The sequence below is a fragment of the Numida meleagris genome, chromosome 1, assembly GCF_002078875.1.
Source record: "Numida meleagris isolate 19003 breed g44 Domestic line chromosome 1, NumMel1.0, whole genome shotgun sequence".
NCBI classification, from domain to species: Eukaryota; Metazoa; Chordata; class Aves; order Galliformes; family Numididae; genus Numida; species Numida meleagris.
This window is the reverse complement of record NC_034409.1, coordinates 73,932,499-73,956,541: the sequence shown is the minus strand read 5'-3', so window position 1 is coordinate 73,956,541 and position 24,043 is coordinate 73,932,499. Positions and strand designations below refer to the sequence as shown.

At 40.9% G+C, this 24,043-nt stretch overlaps 1 protein-coding gene across 4 annotated transcripts in view; it reads left to right on the top strand.

Annotated features, from left to right (window-relative positions):
- Nucleotides 4,540-24,043, top strand: part of FOXJ2 (forkhead box J2) — a 30,355-nt gene continuing 10,851 nt past the window's right edge. For 2 of the 4 annotated variants that reach the window (XM_021394006.1, XM_021393979.1), the window contains exons 1-2: nt 4,540-5,950; nt 23,307-23,659. In XM_021394006.1, coding sequence (XP_021249681.1) covers nt 23,327-23,659 — 333 coding nt within the window. In that variant the 5' untranslated portion in view covers nt 4,540-5,950; nt 23,307-23,326. The remainder of the gene's footprint in view (nt 5,951-23,306; nt 23,660-24,043) is intronic. The other 2 variants (XM_021393998.1, XM_021393988.1) reach the window with 2 other exon arrangements.

Here is a 24,043-nt window from a genome sequence, read left to right as displayed (position 1 = left end):
GCTCAGCGCTTATTTCCCGCTGCGGGGACCTCCCGCGGGCGGCCCGCCCCCGCCCGTGGCTCCGTTGCCTATGGGATGCGACACGGGGCGGGGCCGCACGGCTGCGGCGCGGTGCGCGGTGGCTCCTCTCGCTCTTAAGGTGGCTCCAGTGTGCGATTTTTTCGCCTTCCCTCCTTGGGAGGTGTCAGGAAAAGTCTGCTGATGGGCGGCCGGTCGCCGTGGCGAAACGGCCATTCCGGGAGGGTCATGGCTTCATCCAGGTCCGTCTAGTTCCGTTAGAGCGTGCTCGTTGTGGAGCGGTGGGAACGAGGCTTCTGGTGCAGGGTGCGAAATTGCACAGCCTGTCACACGAGTTACCGCGAACAGAGAATGGGTCTGTTTGTCGGGGAGTGGTAACAGAGCTGGGTGCAGGAGAATAAGCAGCAGATAAGAGTTAGTTACACGAGGCTTCTTCCTGTAGAGGTATAAAGTTATTGCAGGCAGTAAATGGCAGCTGGGGCTGTAGCAGTTGCGTTTGAAAGATGAAGCCAGTAAATACATCCCTAGGTGCTTGTCCAATCTTCAAAAGGCCTGATCTCCCAGCAAGTCCTGTTGGCACTGGTCAGAAGTGCTGGGTTCTGAGCCATTTTAGTAATCAAGATTCCGAACATGTATTTAAAGGGCTTGATTCTAAACCACTGACTCTAGGCTCTTAATTGTATAAGACCCATCATTATATGTGGGTACATGTAAAGAGGGTGTACATGTCATTTCTACAAAATGCCATGGAAAATGGTTTAGGTAGTATAGCACTAGCAATAAAAGTACATTTCTACTTACATTTACATACAAAAAAAGTATCAGATCTTTTACTGAGTAAGAAGGTGTGGTTTTGGAAAAAGAAACAACCCTCAGGGGTATTAGAATGCTATTATGCTAAACTGCATATTATGCATTATGCTAGATTGCTGAAATGTGTGTTTATTACTGGTTGCAAATGGAAGGAACAGAAATCTAGCCAGGATGTGAAAGATAATTCCTTACCAAATATCATAAGTTTCATTGTCCTGACTGCCAAGAACCAAAGCCGCTTCCTACACTTTCATAGATATCAGAAGTCCCAACCATCCCTGATCCATCTGTCAAAATTTATAGCAATATATAGTTAGAAATTATAGAAAAAATTCAGTCAAGTGGCATTTTAAAAAATTGGGATAAGCATAAAATATATTAAATGTGAAACTAGTCCTCACTTTTTATTACTTTTTTTTTTTTAAATCAGTCCTCCCATATTCTTAGCTGGAAGAAACTTTGGGATGGCTCTTTTGGTTTTCCAAATACTAAATATGATCATGGGATCATGATCCATTACTTCCTACCTAGTCTTCAGCAAAGCATTCAACACTGTCTCCCACAGTGTTCTCCCGGAGAAGCTGACAGCCCATGGCTTACACAGATACACTCTTTGCTGGGTAAAGAACTGGCTGGATGGCTGGGCCCAGATAGTGGTGGTGAATGGAGTTAAATCCAGCTGATGACTGATAACGAATGGTGTTCTCCAGGGGTTGGTGCTGGGGCCTTTCCTCTTCAATATCTTTATTGATGACCTGGATGAGGGCATTGAGAGCACCCTCAGTAAGTTTGCTGATGACACTGGGAAGTGTTGATCTGCCTCAGGGTACAAAGGCCCTACAGAGGGACCTGGATGGGCAGGGCAGAGTGGCTGGAAGACTGTGTGGAAGAAATGGACCCGGGGCTTCTGGCCAGTGCTCAGCTAAACATGAGCCAGCGATGTGCCTAGGTGGCCAAGAAGGCCAATGGCATCCTGTCTGTTTTCAGAAACAGTGTTGCCAGCAGGAGCCCGGAAGATCATCCTGCTGTGCTTAGCTCTGGGGAAGCCGTGCCTCGAGTACTGTGTTCAGTTTGGGGCCCCTCACTACAAGGTGGATGTTTGGACTAGATGAGCTTGGAGGTCTTTTCCTATATTGGTGATTCTATGATTCTATGTGTTTCTGCAACACATAGCTGCCTCTCAAAGGCCCTTTTTGTATTTGATAGCATTTTTGTATTTATGTTCTTTCAAGTAGTGGAGTAAGTTAATTACATCAGATCATTTTGTGCCTATAAAAAGCAGGGAATATTTCAGATGTGAATTTGGGGAAGAAAACAATAAAAACTTAAAGGAAAAGTAAATGGGAAACACAAACGGGATGCCTGGAATGTGTTGAGTCCAGCTGCATATTTCCAAAACTTCTGCAGCTGGCTATAGATCAAACAATATGCAGATACCTTCGATAAGTGCCTTCGGGCAAAATGATGCTTCTATCTTGTCTCTCAAGTAATGAGGAGCCTATGGAAAATATGGACACAGATCCTAGCTAGAGGAGGACTGGAGGGCTTGGTATGGAAATAGCAGGGAGTAATGAATACCACCTGGCTCTTAGTGGTGTCCTATGGCATGGGTGCCCAACCTTTTGGCTTTCCTGGGCTGCGCTGAGTGAAGAATTGTCTTGGACCGCATATATGTAGGTTGTTCCGGAAGTAATGTCTCCTATTTATTGCCATGGAAACTGCAGCAGATAAAATGAGCACAGTAACTCTGCTTGATAGAGCAAATTCTTAGCTACAAAACAATATTTTTCAGCATACTCACCACCATTAGCTATGCATTTTCACTAGTGATGAACAAGAGCCTGCATGCCACGCGCATCAAAATTTTACTAGTGGAGGTGACCCACTGTTGCCACGACTGAAATGCACCACCCACTGCCTCACTGTGCTCATATCCACTGTCAATGAATGTCAATGATTGCTTTTGTTTCTGCATGGAGGAATTCATTGGCACACTTTTGCTTCATACGTACTTCCATGTCAGATGCCATTCTGTCAGACTGCCCCTCTGCTGCCATCTGTCACATGGCAACAAAATGTAATGGAATATTGGTAAGAAGGTTCAACCACTACTGCCATACTGCCAACATCTACCTCTGACATCATGGGCCAACATAATAAAATAGGAGGCATTACTTTTAGAGCAGCTCTCATAAAATATATACTAAATGTATATAGGTAATAAAACATTTTAGTGTTTAATATTTTTATTAAAATGGTAAAAAAAAATAAGAGCAACAAAAACATAAAGCTACTGTGAGAATGGAGGTTGAGTGTTAACTCCAGTGTCTTTCTGAAATGAAAGCATGGGAGTTTGGCACAGATTTTGGCCTGTTGATAGAATGCAAGGAGTCTCTAGCAGATAGAAGAATAAACTAAGCCCTGCAAAAGGTGTAAGTCTCACAACAGTCCTTCTACCATCAGAACAGTTCTCATATTACAGTTCACAGAAGGTAAAATTTGCTCAGAAAATGCAGTTTTTCCCCTACTCATGTTTAATGTCCTATACTCCATGCCTTATACCAGTGTCAGTGTTCAGAGAGATAAAAAAATGAAGCAAGCCATGGAAAGAAGAGATTGTAAAATATAGGGAATCTTTCGTGTAAGGTAGGGAACCTGAGGCTGCTACGTGTTTGTATATTTCAGATGTCTGTGTAGTAGTGGTCTACCTACAGTACTGGCCTTTGATTAAGGGGGATCCAACACAATGGCTGTTCTTTCTCCCACATGCTTTTTGGAGTATTTGCTCTATTATATAATTTACTTCACTGGAAAGTCTCCTTTAATTTTCTAAAATAATGGACAGTTGTCTTAGTCCATGTCTCCAAAATGAGCTTTGCAATGTAACAACACAAATTCACATTTTTAGCCAGCTAGGTGAAAATTAGACAACATTGTATGTCATTCACGGGGTTTTCTGTATGCTTTTAGCTGATTGTAACATATTGGAGGGGCAGTGACAAGACTTTTAAAAGGGTTATGGATGCCTCTTAAAATTTGGGGACATTAATGTAATAGGTTATTGACAAATATATAGTGTGAGGGAAGATTATTAGAAAGGAAGAATGGAATTTTTGGGGGATAGGAGCAGACTTGGTGTCAGCGTGGGAGCATGACACAGTTATTATATGACTGGGGGGAATAATGATGTTTCTGCCAAAAAGATGATGGGGAGCAGCCCACCCAAGGCAGCAGGTCATCTGCCAGAGGTGTGGGGGCTGTGAAGGTGAGTTGATGTTGGCTGTTTGGAAGCAGTGTCAGGTGGGTGGGATGAGATGTGTCCTAAGGCTGGAGCAGATGAACACCGTCTGGGTGAGTGACTGTTATGCAGGGGCCCCAACAGCTGTCCCAGTAGGCTGGGAGATGGAACAGGAGGCTTTCTCTGTCAGTGTCCCAAGGGGCTAGGTCCATCAGCCTGCGGGTATCTCTGGGGTGAAGCAAAGCCCTGGGATGGGACGGCGATGTTGGAGTAGGCCGAGGCTTGGGTTGCCAGCGGGGGCGAAGGGGGGGGTCCTCGTCCTGTGAGCAGCCAAGCTTCTCGGGCGAAACCACGCACTCAGTTCTCTCCGGAGATCGAGTGTGGGCGCACGCTCAGCGGCCGCAGCAGCCCCAGCCCGGCGCCTCCTTAACCCGGGGAGGCGGGGGTAGCAGCGGCCGAGGGGAGCTGGGGGAGGCGGAGCGGAGGCCGGGGAGGAGTCGGGGCCTGCAGTGGAGCCGCAGCCCGGAGCAGCAGCTGCGGGAGCGGTGGGGCCTGGAGAGACTCAGCGCCGTTCGGCTGGGGCCCCCCGGAACCCGGGGAGCCCTCTGGGGACGAAGCTGAGGCGCAGCAGAAGGTGGCGGAGGCGACTGCTCTGTTTCGCGAGCCGCTGTGGCCTCCAGTGGTAGCCGGGCCCGGGCAAGAGGAGCTGGGGCCTGGGGGGAAGCCAGGGACGGCCTCCGGGCAGCCGGGGTGGGGGAGCACCCCCGTAGCCTGCTGGGGTGGGGGAGAGACTGCCCGCCTGCTCCATCCGCAGCCGGGAGGGAAGCACTTGGTTGAGCAGCCCTGCTCGCAGCCGGAGCACCCGGCGGGCCCTTTTCGAGGGCGGTCCCGCCGGCCCCTTCCACGCTAACTAGCTAAGGGAGCCTAGCACTTGCCCCCAGCCCCACTAACTAGCTGAGAGTGGGCAGAGGGCCCAACACCAAATCTTTATAGAGAAGCAAATCTACTCTTCCACGAAGTGGAAGAGAGCCTCGTGGAGATCCTTTGATACCTATTTAGGTGAGAGGCATCCTCAGTTCTCCAGTTTCTGAGGGTTGCGAGAATAACCCTGACTACCTACTCCCCCTTACTACATAACTGCTGGGTGAGGAAATTGTTTCCCCAAGACAGGAGGCAGCCCTTAACAAGCTCTTCCCTAGACCAGATAGTAAACAGGGAGCCTCAACAGAAGAATCCTCATATGCCCAAGAGAGGTAGTTACCAAAAGAGAAATAAGTAGGAGCTCCAGATAATTACCTAGTAATTTTAATTATTTACATCAGGTCAATAGGCAGCAGAGAAAGTAAAACAAGGGAGAGAAAGCACAGGCAGATTCAGGTACTCTTATTCCTTTTTCCAGTTGCTGTCAGCCTCTGTTTTTATGTAGTTTTTACTGATATTATCCACAGAGCTGACAAGAATTCTGTCAGAGAAAGAGATCTGCCCACCCTTAAGGACAAGGTGTGCGTGCAGGAAAAAGAAGAGAGACTTCCAGGTAGGGAGATTATTTAAGATCAATATCCCAACGTGGCAGTCAGTGAGGAAAAGGGTTTCTCCCAAGGGAGACAGTAGTTAGCTGCCAGAAGTGAGAGAGGATCTCCATCCTGGGATAAAAACAGCAGTTTCAGGGGAGTGAAGATCCCAAGCAGATTGTTTTAATACTCAAGATTCTGATTTCGTTCACAATCCCCTTGCTCTCAAAATATTTCTTGAAGAAGCTCTTGGAATAGCTGTCAGCAAGACTCTCAGAATGGCTCTCAGAGAAGAAGTGTGAAGAGCAGCACCCCCAGAAACCAGCATTGAAGATAATCCACCTCCCTCCAGAAAAATCTTCCAGACAGAGTGAGTGACTACATTGTATTGCCTCCTGTTCCTGTTGGTCCTTCTCTTTTGCCTTTTATCCTTATTTCCAACATCTCTTTTCTCACTGTATCTGCTTTTCTTTTAATTTTTTTTCTCTCCTTTTGTTTCTGAACCTCTCTCAAGCCTTTTTGTGCATGTCTTTCTCCCTCTCTGTCATTTGGCAATCTTTTACACTGTATGGAATTGATCTGATTCTTTCATTGTTGAGTTTTCTTGGAGACCTTAACCATAATCAATTGTAAGAAACCTTTGTCCTCTCCCTTCTACTTTTTTGTAATGCTATATTCATCCTAGGCTCAGCCTTTATCATCACTGTCATGAAATTATTTTCTGTCATTTAGGGATCATTGAAAAGGATAATACTGCCCAAAAAAGGCATTCTGGAGGCAAAAATGGTGACTTGTAGCGCTAGTGTCCAAGGATGCACCCATGGGGTTGGAGTGTCAGTTGTTCTCCATTTGTGTACTACTATGTGAATAACTGTGGGAATAAAATCATTATGGGCTGCGTACTGTACTGTGCTTGGAAGCTGAACATGCAGATCTCAGAGCTAGTACTTTGGGATGCATGTCCTATTGTACCTAGAGACTGTAGGATGAATTCTGGTATGGATGCCCTTGAGAGTGGGTCCTGTTGTGCTCAGGGGTCTAGGAAGAATGCTAGTGGAACCTGCTCTGACAGCCAAAATAAGCCATTCTGTAGTCTTTCTGTGTGTTTTATGCTGTGTTGGCAAGCTAGGAATGTGAATGGTAATGCTGGTGCTGTGGTGAAACAAGCTGGTTGCTTTCTGTAGATGAGACAGTTAATTCTGATCTCAAATGAGTATTCTGACACTAAAGTGATTTCCTAAAAAAAAAAATCAAGTTCAAGGGAGAATTCATCTCAAATGAAACCGCAGCAGATTCCTGTAGGAGAAGAATCGAGTCTAAGGGTACCTCACCTGAGATATTTATGTTTGTGTTCAGCAGTGAGGAAACACAGGATCAAAGGGCACGTGACCAGGACAGGAACCCTTTCAGAATCTATTTGGGATAGATTAATGTGGTTAACGGGGAGCCCATGAAGAAAGAACTTGGTGTAATTTATCAATAAGATCAAACAGAAAATGCCTCCAGGTTCATCCAAAGTGTTCCCAATTTCTGCAAAGAATTTTGACAGTTATCCTTAGCTTGAGAAGATGCCCCTTTCTAAGGGAAGACTGAATCAAGAATCATATGTATGTTTTGAGGATATTGTTAGATGCTCTCCTACCTGTTGTCCTGTAGTTATGCAATCAACCTGTTTTGAGTACAGTGTTATCTAGCGCAAGGAAAGAGATAACTGGGGCATTTTGGCCTTTGTACATTAAGGGGGGGGGAGGGTGACAGACTTTTCATACTCTGGAGATTAATTTGCCTTTCTCTACACCCATGGTCACCGTAATGACTTGACGTTTTTCAAGTGCTTTTGGCTCTGATGGGTGCCAGAGCACTTTACAGAATGTATACATGCCAACCTTATGAAAATTTGCACTCTCACAATGATTTTTTTCTTGTATATAATTTTTTTTTCCCTCTTAGTTATGATGTTAAAGATTGAGATTTTTTTTTTTTTAATTTTCTGCCAAAGCTTTAAATATTCATGACAGACTTCCAGGGTTGAAAATCATATGCGTTAGCGTAATTGTTTGCTATTTATTTGTTAATTGCTGACAGGGCATTCAGTGCTGACTCAGATACACAAACTTAAGACAATCTTTGCTCTGAAAATTTCATAGTCTAAAACACAACCATACAAATTCAGGACATACTGATACATTCAAAGAAGGGAATAATTTTTAGAGAGCATAGGTTTTCAGTGACAATGTTGGTATATGGCTCAAATGTTTATCACTGCCTAAATGTAGCTTCTTCTGAGGTGGAATACTGCAGCTTTTCTGCATCATTTATTTTATACAAAGGTATCTATAAAAGAAAAGTGGTGAGTATTGTTTATTGAAATGAAAGTGCAAGGCACTGTACAGATGCATTTGACTGAAAGTGCTATGTCTTTAAGAGTTTACATTAAGAATATTAAACTCAAACACCTAAAATTAGACTTCTAAAGCCAATGTTTAGATACCTAAGTAAATAGCCAAATTCTCATAAGTGCCCGTGAATGTAGAGTTGACTTCAACAGAAGCAACAGAGATATTGGTATTTTAGTACAGAGTCTCTTAGATGTGTGTATGGATTTGTACATTTAAATTTGGTCATTTGTGTTTCCAAAAGTTGACTTTTAAAGTTGAAGCAGTATAGTTCTGCCCTGTGTGCACTCTACCTATATTTGAGACCTGAATTTATGTCAGGCTCTAAGGTAAAAATGAAATAAGGAAGTCTGGACAGCTACGGGAAACGAATTACATTACTGAAGGATTAGAAGGTTGTATTAAGTATGTATTTTGTAAGTTCCTTGGATTTTATCTTGAAATCTATAGGCAAGTGTCTAGGGCAGAATAAGGAGTCAGATAACTTCAAATGAAACAGAATAAACAATTTAAGGAGTTTTGATATTGCTTCCTAGTCCAAGATATGATTTTGACAAAAGCAGTACTTATTTTTTTCAATAAAAATAGAGCTGAATGCTGCTTATGTTTCTGGAGAAGTTTTTTCTCAGTCTGGAGGTACTGGTATCTTTGCATCCTCCCCTAAATGTTAGCTGACCTTTATATAGTGGGAGACTCAGTCTGCGTCACAGTTTGGATCTTTGGCCCTTCAAGTGTCAGAAGGGAAATATGATTAATGGCAACTGTGATATGGACAGTTGTCCCTCAAGAGCAACGCTGGGATGATTATCTCATTTTACACAGTTGTCAGACAGGAATTACATTTCTGTCATTAGCTTTCTGTCATGCTTTTGGACTCATTTTTCCATTTGCTTTTCCCAGTCTTGGGACTGTAACCAATGATGTTCAGATAGAAGTCTGTATTTTGTAGTACTCTATTTGCAGAAACTGTTACTGTGTGATGCATCAGAATTGAAACTTTAATTTAAAAAAAAAAAGTTTCTAGCACTTCTGGAGGACAACTTTGAAAATCAGAGCAGTGTCCAGATTAATGGGCAGCCTAAGATGTCTGAACTCCAGTTGTGTTAACTCTGAAACCTAAAGAAAAGCATTTAAACCTCTATGTTGCTGGCTGTTGTTATTTCAGCAAGATGATGATGTGTCCTACAAGGATGATAAGAGCTTGGTAGTTGGAATCAATACTGCTACCTATTCTGCTGTTGATATGTCCCTCTTCCTTCTAAAGGATATATGATGAACATAAAAATCTATTGTGTACTTCTTCTCTGTCCTTAGTTTTTCATATTTCAGTGCAGCCTGTGTTACTGAGAGAAGGCAAAGAATGCTGTCATGTATTTTCACGGTTAATGAACTGTAAATTTTTCAGTTTACTATTGAAAAGAAACATGGAATATTGAAACATTCTCAGTATTTCCGAAGGCCTTGAAACAGACTTTAGGACCCATTTACTGTGGTGGCCTGTAGTGTTTTACCAAGATTTAGGCTATTTTATTCTCCTGTCTTTGACCTATCTTGTCCCATACTCCATCCTAAAATGAACCTTAGAGTTAGTATCTTAAACATAGAAGGTGTATGGATTCTGCAAGCTGCTGACCATTGTGAACCCTTTCCCAAATCCCATCACTGGCTTCTTGTCATAATGCCATAGTCAGGTTTTTCCTCACCTTTAAGGCCCAGCGTGCTTCCACCCCTCCTACTTCTTTACTCTCATTTCCTCCTACACCCCACTGTTCCTCCCAGTTCTCTCCTTACTGCTCTTTGCGTCTTATTTTCCTTACTGTCCCTTTGTCATTCTGTCCTGTGGTTCTATAAGCCTAAGATGCTTCTTGTCTCTTCAGAAAGCAAGAATTTCTAAGATGCTTTATTGTCAGCAGTTCTTTCTTTACCCATTTCATAGGCCTTATTTCCACACCTGCGTTTTGGCCTGTTTGGATTTCATTAGATAGTATGCTTGTGGACACTGTGGGTGGTTGGTTGGTTTTGTTTGTTTGTTTCTTTGTTCGTCAGCAGTTATGTCAAGAACCCTGCTTTTATACAAATAGAAAATCCCTTTTATTTTATTCCTCTGAAGATATGCAGGTCATCCATGCTGGAGAAGGATGCTTTGTTTCTGTGACCAGAGTTGTTCATTCTCCCACCTTACCTTCTCCACTGTCCTCCTCCTCAAGAATAACTAGATTTTAGCTGGTTAGAATGGAAAAACCCTTGCATTTATCATCTGTTGCTCCCAGCATATCAGGATCTTGGTCTTGAATTGAGGTGAACAGTTTGTGCTATGCACAATATCTAATTTCTGATCTTCTTTCTAAGCTGGTCAGTTTACTGGATGTGAAGTCAAGAAATAAATGAACGTGTGATTTTGTTTGGCCTTTTTAATGTATAATAGAGACCGAGTAATGAGGAAGAGATGAGGAGTGAGAGCTTTTATATCTTGAGGAAAAAGTATTTGCTTTTTTTTTTTACATTACCAGTTGAGATTTTTTTAATGCTCTTTACTGTGTAAAGGCTGTGGCTGAATATAGTGGAAATATGTAATAACTGGTAAAAGTTCAAATTTGAATAATTGGGAAAGATTCTGAACTTTTTGTGGTGACAAAGGGGCGAAGTTTCTGAATTCTTAGTCCCTCCTCCTAGTAGAAAAAAAAACAGTCCTCCCTTTCTATCAGTAACTTGCAGAGAAAATGAACAAAACTGTTAAAAGCAATTTCAGAGCTACTTATTTTATCTCTACCTGAAGGCGGGCAAGATTTGAATATAGAGAACTGCTCTGGGAGACCTGCATTCTTTGCATGGTTCTGCTGCTCCTTTGCTGTCTGACCTTGGGCTGTGCTCTTCTCTTTCCAGGACTTATTTATATAAGAATCGGGTATCGATCCTTTTTAAGGGTTCCAAAGTATGAGAAACACTTCATAAATCTGGGTGTTATTATCAGTGGTGTTCTTCCTGTTGATTTCCTTGATTACAATGTGAAATCGAACTCAAAGACTCTGTGTGCTGCTTTTCTTGGCATTAAGAAGCAGTGAAAGCACGATTCCTCAACTCATTTTTGTTTCATGGAAGGACCCAAAACGCCAAAACTAAAGGGTGACAGATCCTGTACTATGTCTGTAGCCCAGAACTGTTTTTCAAGTTGACTTCAGTATGGGTATCCCTGACTCCTAAGATCTCTAATTACCTTTTCTTGGCCAGGTCTCAGGGTCTCTATTCCATCTTCATCCTTCTTGGCTTCCCTGCTGTTTTTGACACTTGATCATGCCCAGTCTTGAAATCTTGTCCTCCCTTGACTTTTGTGTCTGTATTTTACTAGTTTCCCTGTAACCGTTCTAGTCATTCATTCAGTTACTTCTGCGCTAGGCCATTTACCTTACTTCATTTATTTTTTGTCATAAGTTAGACATAGAAACCCACCTCTGGCATGCTCTCCTTGTTTCTTTTCCTGCCAGTGATATTAAATTATGTATCTCAGTATACCACTTCAGTGTCTTTTTTTTTTTTTTTTTTTGGTAAAACAATTTGCTATTAGTTTAAAATTACCGAGGCAAAGCTAAGAAGGCTAAGATAGATCTCCAGAAATCTCCCTTAAGATTTCCCTTTGTTTCCCATTTTCTTTTGTGAGACTCCATAGCTGGACCACAGTTGGACATGTGTTTTCTCTGAGCTCTTCTTGTTCTGCATGTATAGGATAGGATCTCATCCTCCAGTTTCATGGCCTTCATCTTCTGCTTCTTCTTTCTTACTCTAATTGGGTAACCCTTTATGCTTTCTCCTTTTGCTGTCTCAGTTAATGCTATCTGTTCTTGCTGGCCTCTGACAACTGTTACCTTCCTTGAGTCTTGTCAAAAAGACAGTTGCTGAAGCAAACTTTCTGGCCTTTTTTCTTAACGCGTTACCATCTCTCCTCCCTGCTCTGTTCAGCCTATTGGCAATTGCTTGCCACATAAGCTTTTTATACCTGTTCTGAGGGGCTTTCCAGATATGTTTCTCCCCTACCTGTTGCTGACTTTTACTGTATTGTCAGTTTTCTCTCCAGCAACACAGGCAAGATATTGTGCTTTTCCATTTCTTCCATGATCATCCCTTCACATTCTTCCTTAGTTGACTCATAGCTTGATACATGTAGGAAAATTGCCAGCCAGTAAAGGCCAGACATACTGGAGACCACTTATTGACATATCTGAAAATTATTAAAAAGGGTCTAGTGATATCAGAGGTGGCTGGCTTATAACATGTATCCGCCCGTCCCTTTCTTCTTTTGTGAAGGAAAATGATTACAAAAGTAAATAAAGATGGTCACAAGCAAAGACACAACATCTCGGAAGACTAGGAAGGGCAGGATTGAAGCAAAATAATAATGATTCAGAGTTGCAAGGTGTCACCTGGGGTAAGCATGCATGCGGCAGAATGGGGCTTCTTTAAGTATCGATAAGTGTCTGAACAAGAGATATAGTTTGAGGATGACATGCAGAATGGATCGCTTTATGAGTAGGATGCAGAATACCAAGTAGAAATAATAGCATTTTAAGCCAGAAGAAACTGTTAATGTGGATGCATTCCTTACTAATGTGGTACAGAATTCTTTTGACTTTCATACTAAGTGCAAATATTTAAAGGTTGTGAGCCTGGCCAGGGGTTGACAGATGTCCTGTCTCCTGGAAGACTGTTGAGTCACATTAGTTCAAATTAATAGCTAGCAGAAAAGTGAAGAAGAATTATGTTAAAATAGAGCTTGAATCCTAATTTGACCTTTATATGGTACTATGTGATTCATCTGTTCATTCTCCAACTGCAATTTCAGATGTACTTTGCTTCCAAACTCTTCTTTAACAAGCTGTTCTACAGTACTCTGGTAATTTTTGGGACCATCTGCAGTATGTACCTCCTGGCCAGGTGGTATTTGACTAATCAACAGTAGGTATCAATCGCCTTATTCTGTGTGAATTCAATACATTGTTGCTGCTTAGTACTCATTTCCACAAGTGGAACAGAATGGGTTGTGGCTGGTGTCAGCAACTGTTGCAAAATTAATATGGACTGAAGTTTTTTTGAGTTGTTCAGCTTTTGTGAAAGGGTTCTAACTACTTGCACTCAGACTTTCCTTTTCAATATGTCTGGCTGGCATTCATTTAACCCAGGGAGCCCTCTTATGTAGAAGTTTTGTAATGTTGGTGTTATTAAGCTGCAGGACTAACAGTCATCTTTTATTGATGTTCTTTTTTTTTATGGGAATGTGAATAAAGTTTTCATTTACGAATACAGGTTGCATTCTTCTGAGCTGAGTTTTTGTGTCTGTCTTTGCAACGACGTGAAGATCTTCTGAACAGGATATTTTGCATGCTGATCTACTTCTGATATTGTCCCCAATTTTAAAAACATTCTGGGTAATGTTTTGTGTACTGAAGGTTTACTGCTGGATGTGATTCATATAGGCAGCTAAAATGGAAATGCTTGCGTTCAGACAAGGTGCTTCCATGAGGCTGGGGAAAATAGCTGCTCTTAAATACAGTTTATCTACAATTGGCTTCTGTTTTTGCAATGGGAAATTTCATTCCAGATATGTGCTCTTTAAATTTGAGTTATTCCAGAAATATTAAACAATACCTTCCTCAGTGTAGGACTAATTGTTCTGTTAATAAATATTCTTAAATGCCAGATATTTCTCTTGCCTACCTAAAATATAGCATAGTGGTTCTAAAGGTGGAGGGATGCTGTAGAGAATCTGCTGTGGTGATGTATTTTCATGATGCTTCAATGTACTTGGTTTGCTTTTTGTTTCAAATCTGTTATTTTGGGGGATGTTATAATGGGACATTGGGTTTAAAATTAGGCTGAATCATTTGTGGTGGTCTTATTACAAATAAAGTAACTTTCAGCTCAGAAGTATTTTAGGCATACCGGTATTCTTAAGACGGTTTGCTATTTCTTTTGACAGGCATTATGTATGCCCTACTCTCACTTGCACGGCAGCATAAATAAGGACACTAATCTTAACTTTGAACGCATTTTCAGACTGAGGTTTCTCTGCATTTCTACTGAATGTTTATATAACCAATGACAAAAATCTTTTTACTAGTTGATCTTAGTTCCCTGGCAGATTTTAATACTAACCATACTTGATCCTAGCCTTACATGCATGTAAAGACTGCCTTCCTTGACAGCAGAATACTTTGAATGTTGGCCATAATGCCATCTATTAATAAGCTTAAATATGTAGATCGAGTTTTGTAAACCAGATTTATGCAGAACTAGTACACAATTGCTTTTGGAATTGGATCCTGATGCACTTCCAGCATGAGAGTTTTGCTGACTTTATAGTCCACGCAAATCTTGCTCCCATTCCACCAAGACTACATACACAGTCACAGCTGTTCACCAACTAAATTCAAAATTCAGAATTATTTCCAGCTCATGCACCTTTTATAAAGTGAAGGGAAATGTGCTGTTATGATATTTATGTCATTAAAATCTGTTATGTGAACAAACTTGATTTATTTTTGTTCTCTCCTCCCGGACTTAGCATGAACCTCATTTTGTTGAAATTTGTTTGTCAAAGGAAAACCATATCTGTAAAACAATATGATTATAACAAAATTAGTTCAGTGATATGTAGTGAGCAATAAGGAACAAAAAGATTTTGTCTCCCTCTAACTCTGATGTTCTAGTACCATTTTAGTGTATTGTTATATCTTTTAGCAAATTTCCTGTTCAGAATGTCTTAATTACGGTATTATCTGTGTTCTTTTATGTGAAATGGCATTAAACATTTGAAGCCGTTTGGTCTTGCACACTAAATAGTTTTGTATAAGAGTGTAGAGTCAGATGATGAAGACATGGGGATGTGTAAATTAAGACAGTTCATATTCATGTTGGGTATGCTGTGCTGTGCTTTTAGATGACAACAACTTCCTTTGGTTGAAGTATATTTTGAGGGTTTTTTTTATTTTTAAGTATATTTTTTTCCTTTGTTTCCTGACCATTGTGAATTGTGTATGCAGTATTACCACCTCTTCAATCCATTAATTTATTGGGAGTAAATTATTAGTTTATTAATTTAACTCTTGTATTAGCATGGTTGGTTTTGTTTTTTTTTTATTCCTGCTAGTTGTACTGCTTCCAAAGAAGGGAAACATGGTTTTAGGGTATGGTGTTACCTCTTTGCCCCAGGGTATGCTTTTCTTCCTTTCAAATGACACTGCAGACGGAAATGTACTTCCAAACTGCAATATTTCTCTGTTTTTGTGTGCTGATACAACAAGGCCTAATGGTCCTTTCAGGTTAAGTTTCATTTTATGAACAGTACAAAGTAGCCTCTCTCTCCCTTTTGGATTTGATTCCAGAAACATAAAAATTTCCTGAAGACTTTTCACAAATAGTTACCAAAATGATGGATAGCAATTTCAGACTATGCAGGTAACCAGATCTGCTTTATCTTTTTGTTTCATGTAAGGGGGAAAAAAAAATCCCTTAGTGAGGAGATTTACTTAGAAAAGGTAGGATTTTTAGTGTTTTGTTTCTGCCTGCGTAGTCCATATCTCCTTATTTTTGAGGGAAAGCACGTCTAGAGATGGCAAGTTTTTCTTCATGCAGGAATTTGCAGTATTGTTTCTTTGCCCTTTTTGTATTGGTATTAGAGTACAGGTTTCTTGCGTATGTAATCTACACAAGTACTTCAGAATTATCTTCTTCTTTCCATCAGAGTAGAAGCTGTCTATTTTTCCATGCATTCTTGTGTGTTACCTTCTTTCTTACTTTCTGAGGCAGTTTACTCTGATGGACATCCTGCTCGCTATTCTGTTTCAGGAAAGTTGTACTCAGCTGCTTCTTTTTTGCCTTTTTGTTTATTTGTTAAATACCCCGGAAGCTAGATTTATCTCTGACTGCACTAGATGGACAACATCCATCTGTTGTCATTTAGATCATTGGATCTGTGCTTTAGACACCTAAATAGAAGTGACCTTATTTTTACAGGTGTTCTGCAGCAGTATGTCTCACTGCTTGGCAGTCTGTTCTGCATATCTTCCTTCTCAAAGTTTGTTCATAAATTTAAGTTGAGTCTCCTTCGAATGTTTTGCCAGTAGTGTTTCCTTGGGTTAGAAGAGCAGGAGGAAGAAAAAGCAACAGTGAAAATAAATATAGGGAAATAAATTTACAGATCTGCTGTAGAATATGAATTTTCTGTAGGCTGTGGACAATGTAGTTTCACTTGTTCTACTCTCCTACTTCAGTTGTAACTGATTCTGAATGGACAGCCTTTGAGTCCTGTCTTAGAGAATATTTTGGGTTGTAAATTTTTATTGACTGCATTCAGTATGAACCTTAGAGTGCCGTTCCTTGCTTTTTAGATCTTTTTCAGTCCTGATATATAAGTAATAGTGATACTGGGTAAGAGCTGACTGTTCAGGAACAAGCATTCACAAAACAGCAAGGTAGACAAAGTACAGATTTTTTCAGTCCAGCAGCATGTGTAGTACAATCTGATAGACCGAAGGGTGGCTTACATTCTCAGTGTGAGGTTTAATTTACTACTGGCAAATATTCAAAGTAGGGCAGTAGCTTTACTGAAAAGCTGTAGTAAAGTATTACTAATCCCAAGGGAATTAGTAGTTATTAACAGATAGTCAGTGCTAGGATTTTCTTTAATATACTTCCCTTATAAATCAGACAGATTCTTGTGTGTTTAGCTGTAGGTTTGAATTGGTGCTTGGGTGACATTTTTGCATCTCTAATCTGTCTTAAATTGGTGCTGTACTGGAATTAGTACTTGAGAAATGAAGACTCTGTTGTCAATTTCCAGCTATTGATGGTGGTTATAACTGCCAACCTTATTGCGGGTTTTTAAAATCAGCCAATGCATAAACTGATAACATTTGCTTCTGTACATGTAAAGTGAGAGATTATGAATTCTGCTCTTTAACTTCCTTTTTACTTGAAGTTAATTCTGGCTTGCTGGTGGGGTAGGTTGGTTTGTTTGTTTAAACACCCTTGATTCCAGTTCAGTGTGTTTGCTGTTAGTCATAAGTTGTTTTTTTTTTCTTTCTTTAAGTGCCATCATAAAAAAGGAGTTTGAAAGAATTGCTAGGTGATAAACTGAGAATTTGGTAGAACCATCAGCTGCTGTAGTTGGATTGCAACATTGTTATATTGAACCATTAAGTTGTGTCAAGCTGATACTGCCTGGATTAGGTGAATGTGATATCTAGCAGAAATTATAGTAAGTGTTACTGTGATAGTAAGTGTTCTTTTAAATAATTGTGTAGCAAATTACACCAAATTATTTTTGTAATGATTAAGTTCTAGAATTGCCTTACATGAAGATTTGACTGTGTGTGAATATTAAATGTCCTGTACTGCAAGGACACAGATTTATAAAGCCAGTAATACGATCAAGTTTAAACTCGGAAAAACAATCTTACTCTACTTCAAAGTTTTTCATGGATTGCTATTGGGTCTAAGTCTTTGCTTTTTGTTCTGAACTACTGTCTAGCAGAGGCATGTCCAAACTGTGGCCCATGGGCCGCATGCAGCCTGGCACAGCTCGCAATGCAGTCCGCCCTGTGCCATCATAGCTGCTGCTCTACCTTACCGAGTGGCCCTTCTCAGCCCTGGGCATGCACCCATCACTCAGCATCACCCAAACTGTCAGTGTGCTATTCATGCTGTCTGAGCTGAAACCAGGGCACCAAGAGGGTATAGTACAGTGCCAATTCATGTTATGGCAAATAGTTTTCTGCATTTTGATACACTGACTAAACACAGTCCTGAGAACAGTGAAAAATATGCAGCCATGCTTTCTGTTTTGATAAAGGAATTTGAGAATAGGTTTTAAGGCTGCTGAAAAAATTATCAATTTTTTTTGTATATTTGCAGCTCCATTTTCATTCAGCATAAATACATTTTTTCAAATGAAATGTATGGAGTTACAATCAGATATTCAACTGAAAAATCTGATTGTGTCTTTTTACCAGAATTTTATGGGAGAAAAATATCTCTTGCTTCACAGTCATGCTTTATTCATGTCATCGCTTTTGGCAGTATGCACGTTTGTGAGCAACTGTTGTCAAGAATGAAGCACAGGAAAAGTAAAACTTGGTAAAAAATCTCTAATGAGCACCTTGAGAACTCCCAAAGAGTTGCGGTCACTGCCATCAAGCCAGACTGGTGCATTAGTTTCACAAAAACAAAGTCAAATATCGCAGTAGCTTTACGTTTTTGTTGCTCTCTTTTTTTACCAATTTAATAAAAATATCAAACATTAAAATGTTTTGTTACATATATACATTAAATATAGTATATATTTAATGAGAGCTTCTCCAAAAGTAATGCGTCCTGTTTTATTACATTGGCCCATGATGTCAGAGGTACATTTAAATTATTATTTAAGCTTTGAGGATTTTGTGTTCTTGTCAAAGAGTTTTAAAACCAGGGAATGAAAAAATTCAGATTCTTAATGTGTACATAATAGGACCCAGTTCTAACCTGATTGTGTCCATGACAAATGTCTTTTACTCTAATACAGGAATGCATGTATATTTGACAATTGATATGTTGCCTATCAACCTTAAGTTTTACTGCATATCCAGCCATCCCGAATGTTCTACTGACATAACCTGGGCAAATCTGAAGCACTATGGAAACTACAGTGTTTCATTTTGTTTCTTAACATTCTGGTGGTTCAAGTTGGTATTCCAGTCTGTCACAGACTTTTGTAACTTCATCTTTTTAATGTCTATGCTTGTCTTGTAAATAAATGGTGGGGAGGTTGACTGGTGGTAAACTTGTGCTAACAATACAAATCAATAGTAAAAAAGCTTCAAGTGATATTTCATAATTGTTTGATGTCCATATGATGATTTGTCCTATGATTCCCCCGTGGAAATTTAAATTTGAGGCATGCTTAAAAATTGAGCATTCAGCTGACATTAGTTGATTTTTGTTTTCTCCAAAGTTCTTCAGAATAATATTTTTTGGTGAAGACTGTACAAATAAAATTACCATGCAAGTCTAGCTGTGTTTCAGTTAGATTGATAGATCAGCAATCTTTTTCCATTCCCCCAGAAGATGTATAAAAATACATTGTTGTTTTACCCTTGTATAATTTGGGAAGGAATAATCATGCTGCTTTTATTTATTTATTAATATTTGAGAGTAGCACTTTTCGATTGAGGTGATCTTTGTTCAGGAGAGGTTCAGATTGGATATTAAGAAAAGGCTCCTCACCAAGAGGGGATGTTCAGGCACTGGAAGTGGCTCCTCAGCAAAGTGATCACAGCACTGAGTCTGCCCGAGTTCGAACATTTTGACACAGAATCACAGAATGGCTTGTGTTGGAAGGGACCTGAAAGACCATCCAGTTCCACCCCCAGCTCTCCACTGCCACAGTCAGGATTGTCTCCCACTGGACCAGGCTTCCCAGGGCTCCATCCAACCTGGCCTCGAATGCGTCCAGGAGTAGGAGTATCCACAACTTCTCTGAGCAGTCTGTTCCAGTGCCTCACCACCCTCTGAGTAAATATTTTTTTCCTAACATCTAACCTAAATCTTCCCTCTTTTAGTTTAAAGCCATTCCTACTTGTCCTCTCATTAGCAAACCATGCAAAAAGTAGGTCTTCCTCCTGCTTATCAGCCCCTTCAAGTACTGGAAGGCCACAGTGAGGTCTCCCTGGAGCTTTCTCCAAGCCCAGCTCTTAACCTTTTTTCATAGGAGAGGTGCTTCAGCCCTCTGATAATCTCTGTCGCTCTCCTCTGGACCTGCTCCATGGCTCCCCATCCTTCTTGTGCTGAGGGCCCCGGGCCTCAAGACGGCAGAGCAGAGGGGAACAATCTACTCCCTTTCCCTGCTGGCCTCCCTTCTTTTGGTGCAGCCAGGATAAATACAGTTGGCCTTCCAGTCTGCAAGCGCACGCTGGCTTGTGTCCAGCTTTTTGTCCACTAGGACCCCCAGGTCCTTTTCCACAGGGTTGCTCTCAGTGAGTTCTCCAGGTCTGTGTACATATCCCTGATTGTCCCAACCCAAGTGTAACACCTTGCACTTGGCCTTGGTGAACCTCATTTGTTTCTCATGTGTTCACTTTTCAAGCCTGTTTGGGTCCCTCTGAATAGCATCCTTTCCTTCTTTTGGGCCATCTGTACCATTTTAGTGTCATCAGCAAACTTATTGAGGATATACTCAATCCCACTGTCTAGATCGTTGATAAAGATGTTCGAGAGCACTGGTTCCAAGACTTAGTCCTGTGGGACACCACTTGTGACCAGCTTCTACCTGGACAAAGATCTGTTGAGCACAGCACTCTGGCTATGACATTCCAACCAGTTCTTTATTCACAAAATAGTCCAGCCTTCAAATATACATCTCTCCAATTTAGAGATAAGGATGTGGTGCGGGACTATGTCAAAGGCCTTGCACAAGCCCTGATAGACAACATGAGTTGCCCTTCCTTTGTACACTGATGCTGTCACTCCATCATAGAAGACCACCAGATTGGTCAGACACAATCCGCCCTTAGTGAAGCTGTGCTATCCATCCTGGATCATCCCTCATCTCACATGTGCCTTAATATAGCTTAATCTGCTCTGTGATCTTCCCAGGCACATAATAGAAATCCTTTTGCAGTCCTCATTGTCTAGTTAGGTGCAGCGTTAGTAGTCATTGCTATTGACTGTGGCATATGAGTAGATAGATAGGTTAGTAGCTGTTGGGTTTTTCCTTTCTTTCACAGACAGAGGAAATTTTTTCCACCCACTACAGTTACTGTAGTGCTGGAATTTAACTTTTCAGTCTCTGCATGCATTGGAGTGTGAGTTATAACATTAGCTGTGCAATTAGGATTTGTTTTCTGAGCCCAGTGCATTGGTGTAACTGCTTTTGGTGGTTGAGGGCTGCATTTTATTGATGTCATGTGATGGTTTTTGAGTTCTGAAAAGTGTGATGAGCACATGCATGAAAATGAAAGGTTTAGCGTCTGTGAACTTGTTGGAGTAAAACAATCCTGATCACCAGGATATCCCGGAGGTACCCATCTGGAAAGCAGTTCTGCAGAAAAGGACCTGGGAATCCTGGTGGACACCCAGCTGCACTTGAGTCAGCAATGTACCCTTGCTGCTAAGAAGGCTGAAGGTATTCTTGGCTGTATTAGGCAAAGTATTGCCAGCAAGTCATAAGACGTGATCCTTCCTCTCTTCTCAGCACTTGTGAGGCTGCATCCAGTTCTGGGATCCCCATTGTAGGAGGGACATGGCATAGTGGAGAGAGTCTAACAAAGAGACTCCAAGATGATGAAGGATGCCTCTTTTATGAGGAGAGGCTGAGAGAGCTGGGGCTGTTCAGCCTGGAGAAGAGGTTTAGGGGGATCTCATCAATGTCTCTAAATGCCTGAAGGGAGAGTTCAAAGATGACAGAGCCAGGCTCTTTTCGGTGAAGCCCAGTGCCAGAACAAGAGGCAATGGGCACAAACCAGATCACAGGAGGTTCCCTCTGAAAATCTGGACGCACTTCTGTGCTGTGTGGATGATGGAGCACTTGTGCAGGTTGCCTGGAGAGGCTGTGAGGTCTCCTTCAGAAGCTGCCTGGACATGAATGTGGGCACTCTGCACTGGGTGTCCGTTCTTGAAAAAGGTTTGGAGCAGATAGATTCAGGGCCCTGCTAACCTCAACCATTCTATCGTTCTGTATAATTCATATGGTTGTAGGACAAGAATGAGGAGCTCCTATGTCAAAATGCTGGGTCCATGCACACTGTGCTATTGTCAAATATCTATTTTTAGAATTAATGTGTATTTGTTACTCACGCAGATGGGTGTCTCCCTGTCTCATCTGATTTGCTCAGATGAACGATGGGCTTGGGTGGGAGATGTTGTGTAAAGAATCTTTCAAAAGTGGAGTATGTTAATGTTAGACTTTTCTCTCTTAGACGTATGTGTGTGGGTAATTTGTTACATGACCATGTGCTTAAGTGCATGCGTTTGGGAATTTAACTTTTTTATGTACTAGCATGCAATGGTGTAGTATTGTCTAATTCTCTAAAAAGATTAATTTCCAAAGAAATGCAAAACTTGCAGCCTTTTAAGACTTTATTCTTCTTTTGTGCAAAGATTAAGTGCAGAGCAGTGCAGATTTTGGCCGTGGAAACTAGCTCGGTCCAAACTTAAAGGGATAGCTCCTCGTATAGTGATGCAGCCAATTGCAAGTAAGAATAATGATCTTTATGATACCATGACTACTACAAAAGACAGCATACATGCTTGTGTACTGGGTGTACAAATGTATACATGTTCATACTATTATATATTTTCTTCTTATAAAATAATTAAATAGAAACCCCTGGGTACAAGTGCTAGTCATGTTGGACAGATGTAAGTTATTTTATGAGGGGAAATATGTAATATTTATGAGAGGAAAGATCATGTGTCTATTTCCATCCTGTGTGTGAGCTTGGGTAAGGCAGTTTTTCTTATGTGGTTTGGGGAAAATAGTTTCTTGTAATATGGTGAATTAAGCAAGACTTAATTCAATAGTAATGATACATATATTTAGGAAAAATGGGTTACGGTAGGCAAAAGTTTAACTATTACAAGCTTAGTATGGTCTGTGTCTACCTCAACACGGTAGATGTAATTATCTATATATAGTATTGTGCATGATCTTGGTGTTTTAAATGAGATACATAATCCTAGCTCTAAGAAATAGTATTAAATGTAATGTTGCCTGATGAGAGGGGGGAAAAAAAAGTTTTGGCCTCGGAGAGAAAATAATTTCTCCCAAATTAAGATGGTCACAGTCCTGACTTCTCCAGAAGACGTTAATTAGATCATTAGATCCATTGTTGTTTGGATATGGTGTGAAGAAGTACTCCCTTTTAGCTATGATTCTCCTCTTACCTGACGCAGAAAACCTGCTGGATTATAATGTAATCTTGCTGAAGGTCTCAAGGTTATATTGCTTAGATAGTAAAGGAGTGAATGTGATACAGCTGCAGAAGATAGTCTACTTCCTTTAAATAAATCTTGGTTGTCCACCTGAGAACAGTTGAGATGCTCTGGATAAGACTGTTCAAGCAGTCAGCATCAGCACTTTCCTAACTATTATCAGAAAGGATGGCCCTCCAGGGGATGCAGTGATAGGCCTTTTTTGGATGATTATATCTATCTCTTAATAAGGTATATGAAGTAGGCAGATCTTCACTCAGGTGTTTTGTAATAGGGGAAGAAGTAGAAGAGGAATGCAAATGTGTTTTTTGTTCTTACGGTTCATCTTGGTTGTATCTCTGGAGATCCCTTTCTCCTTCTGTCTCCTCACAGATAAAGCTGCTTCCAGTATCATGGCCTCTGACTTGGAAAGCAGCCTCACTTCCATAGACTGGCTCCCACAGCTTACTTTAAGAGCTACTATTGAAAAATTAGGGGGCTCCTCACAAGCAGGACCTCCAGGGGCTGCCCGAAAGTGTCCTCCAGGCTCACCGACAGATCCCAATGCTACTCTAAGTAAGGATGAGGCCGCAGTGCATCAAGATGGCAAGCCACGTTACAGCTATGCCACTCTGATCACATATGCAATCAACTCATCCCCTGCCAAGAAGATGACACTTAGTGAGATTTACCGTTGGATCTGTGACAACTTTCCCTACTACAAAAATGCTGGTATTGGTTGGAAGGTAAGGACTTCCATAGCTAAAGTACTCTTTCTGTCTAATAAATGGACTTTATTTTCTTATTTTTGTACCAAATATGCTCACTGAGCAAAATAAAAAGAAACAGATGTGAAAATAGGATGACCACTTTGAAGAAATGAACGGAGGTGGAAGTCCCATTTTCTTTGAAATTTTTGTTGTATGTATGTGGCAGCCCTGTAAGTAGGACCCTGGGGAAAGGAGGGGAAAAAAACCACAATGACAAAAAACCACCACCAACAAAAAAGAACCCACAAAACCCACATCACTACCAACCTCTGCATCACACTGATACTATTCTTTATAGTACTGTCTGTATATGTATAGGGGGTTCAGCTGCACGTTACTCAGCCTGATAAATTCCTCTGA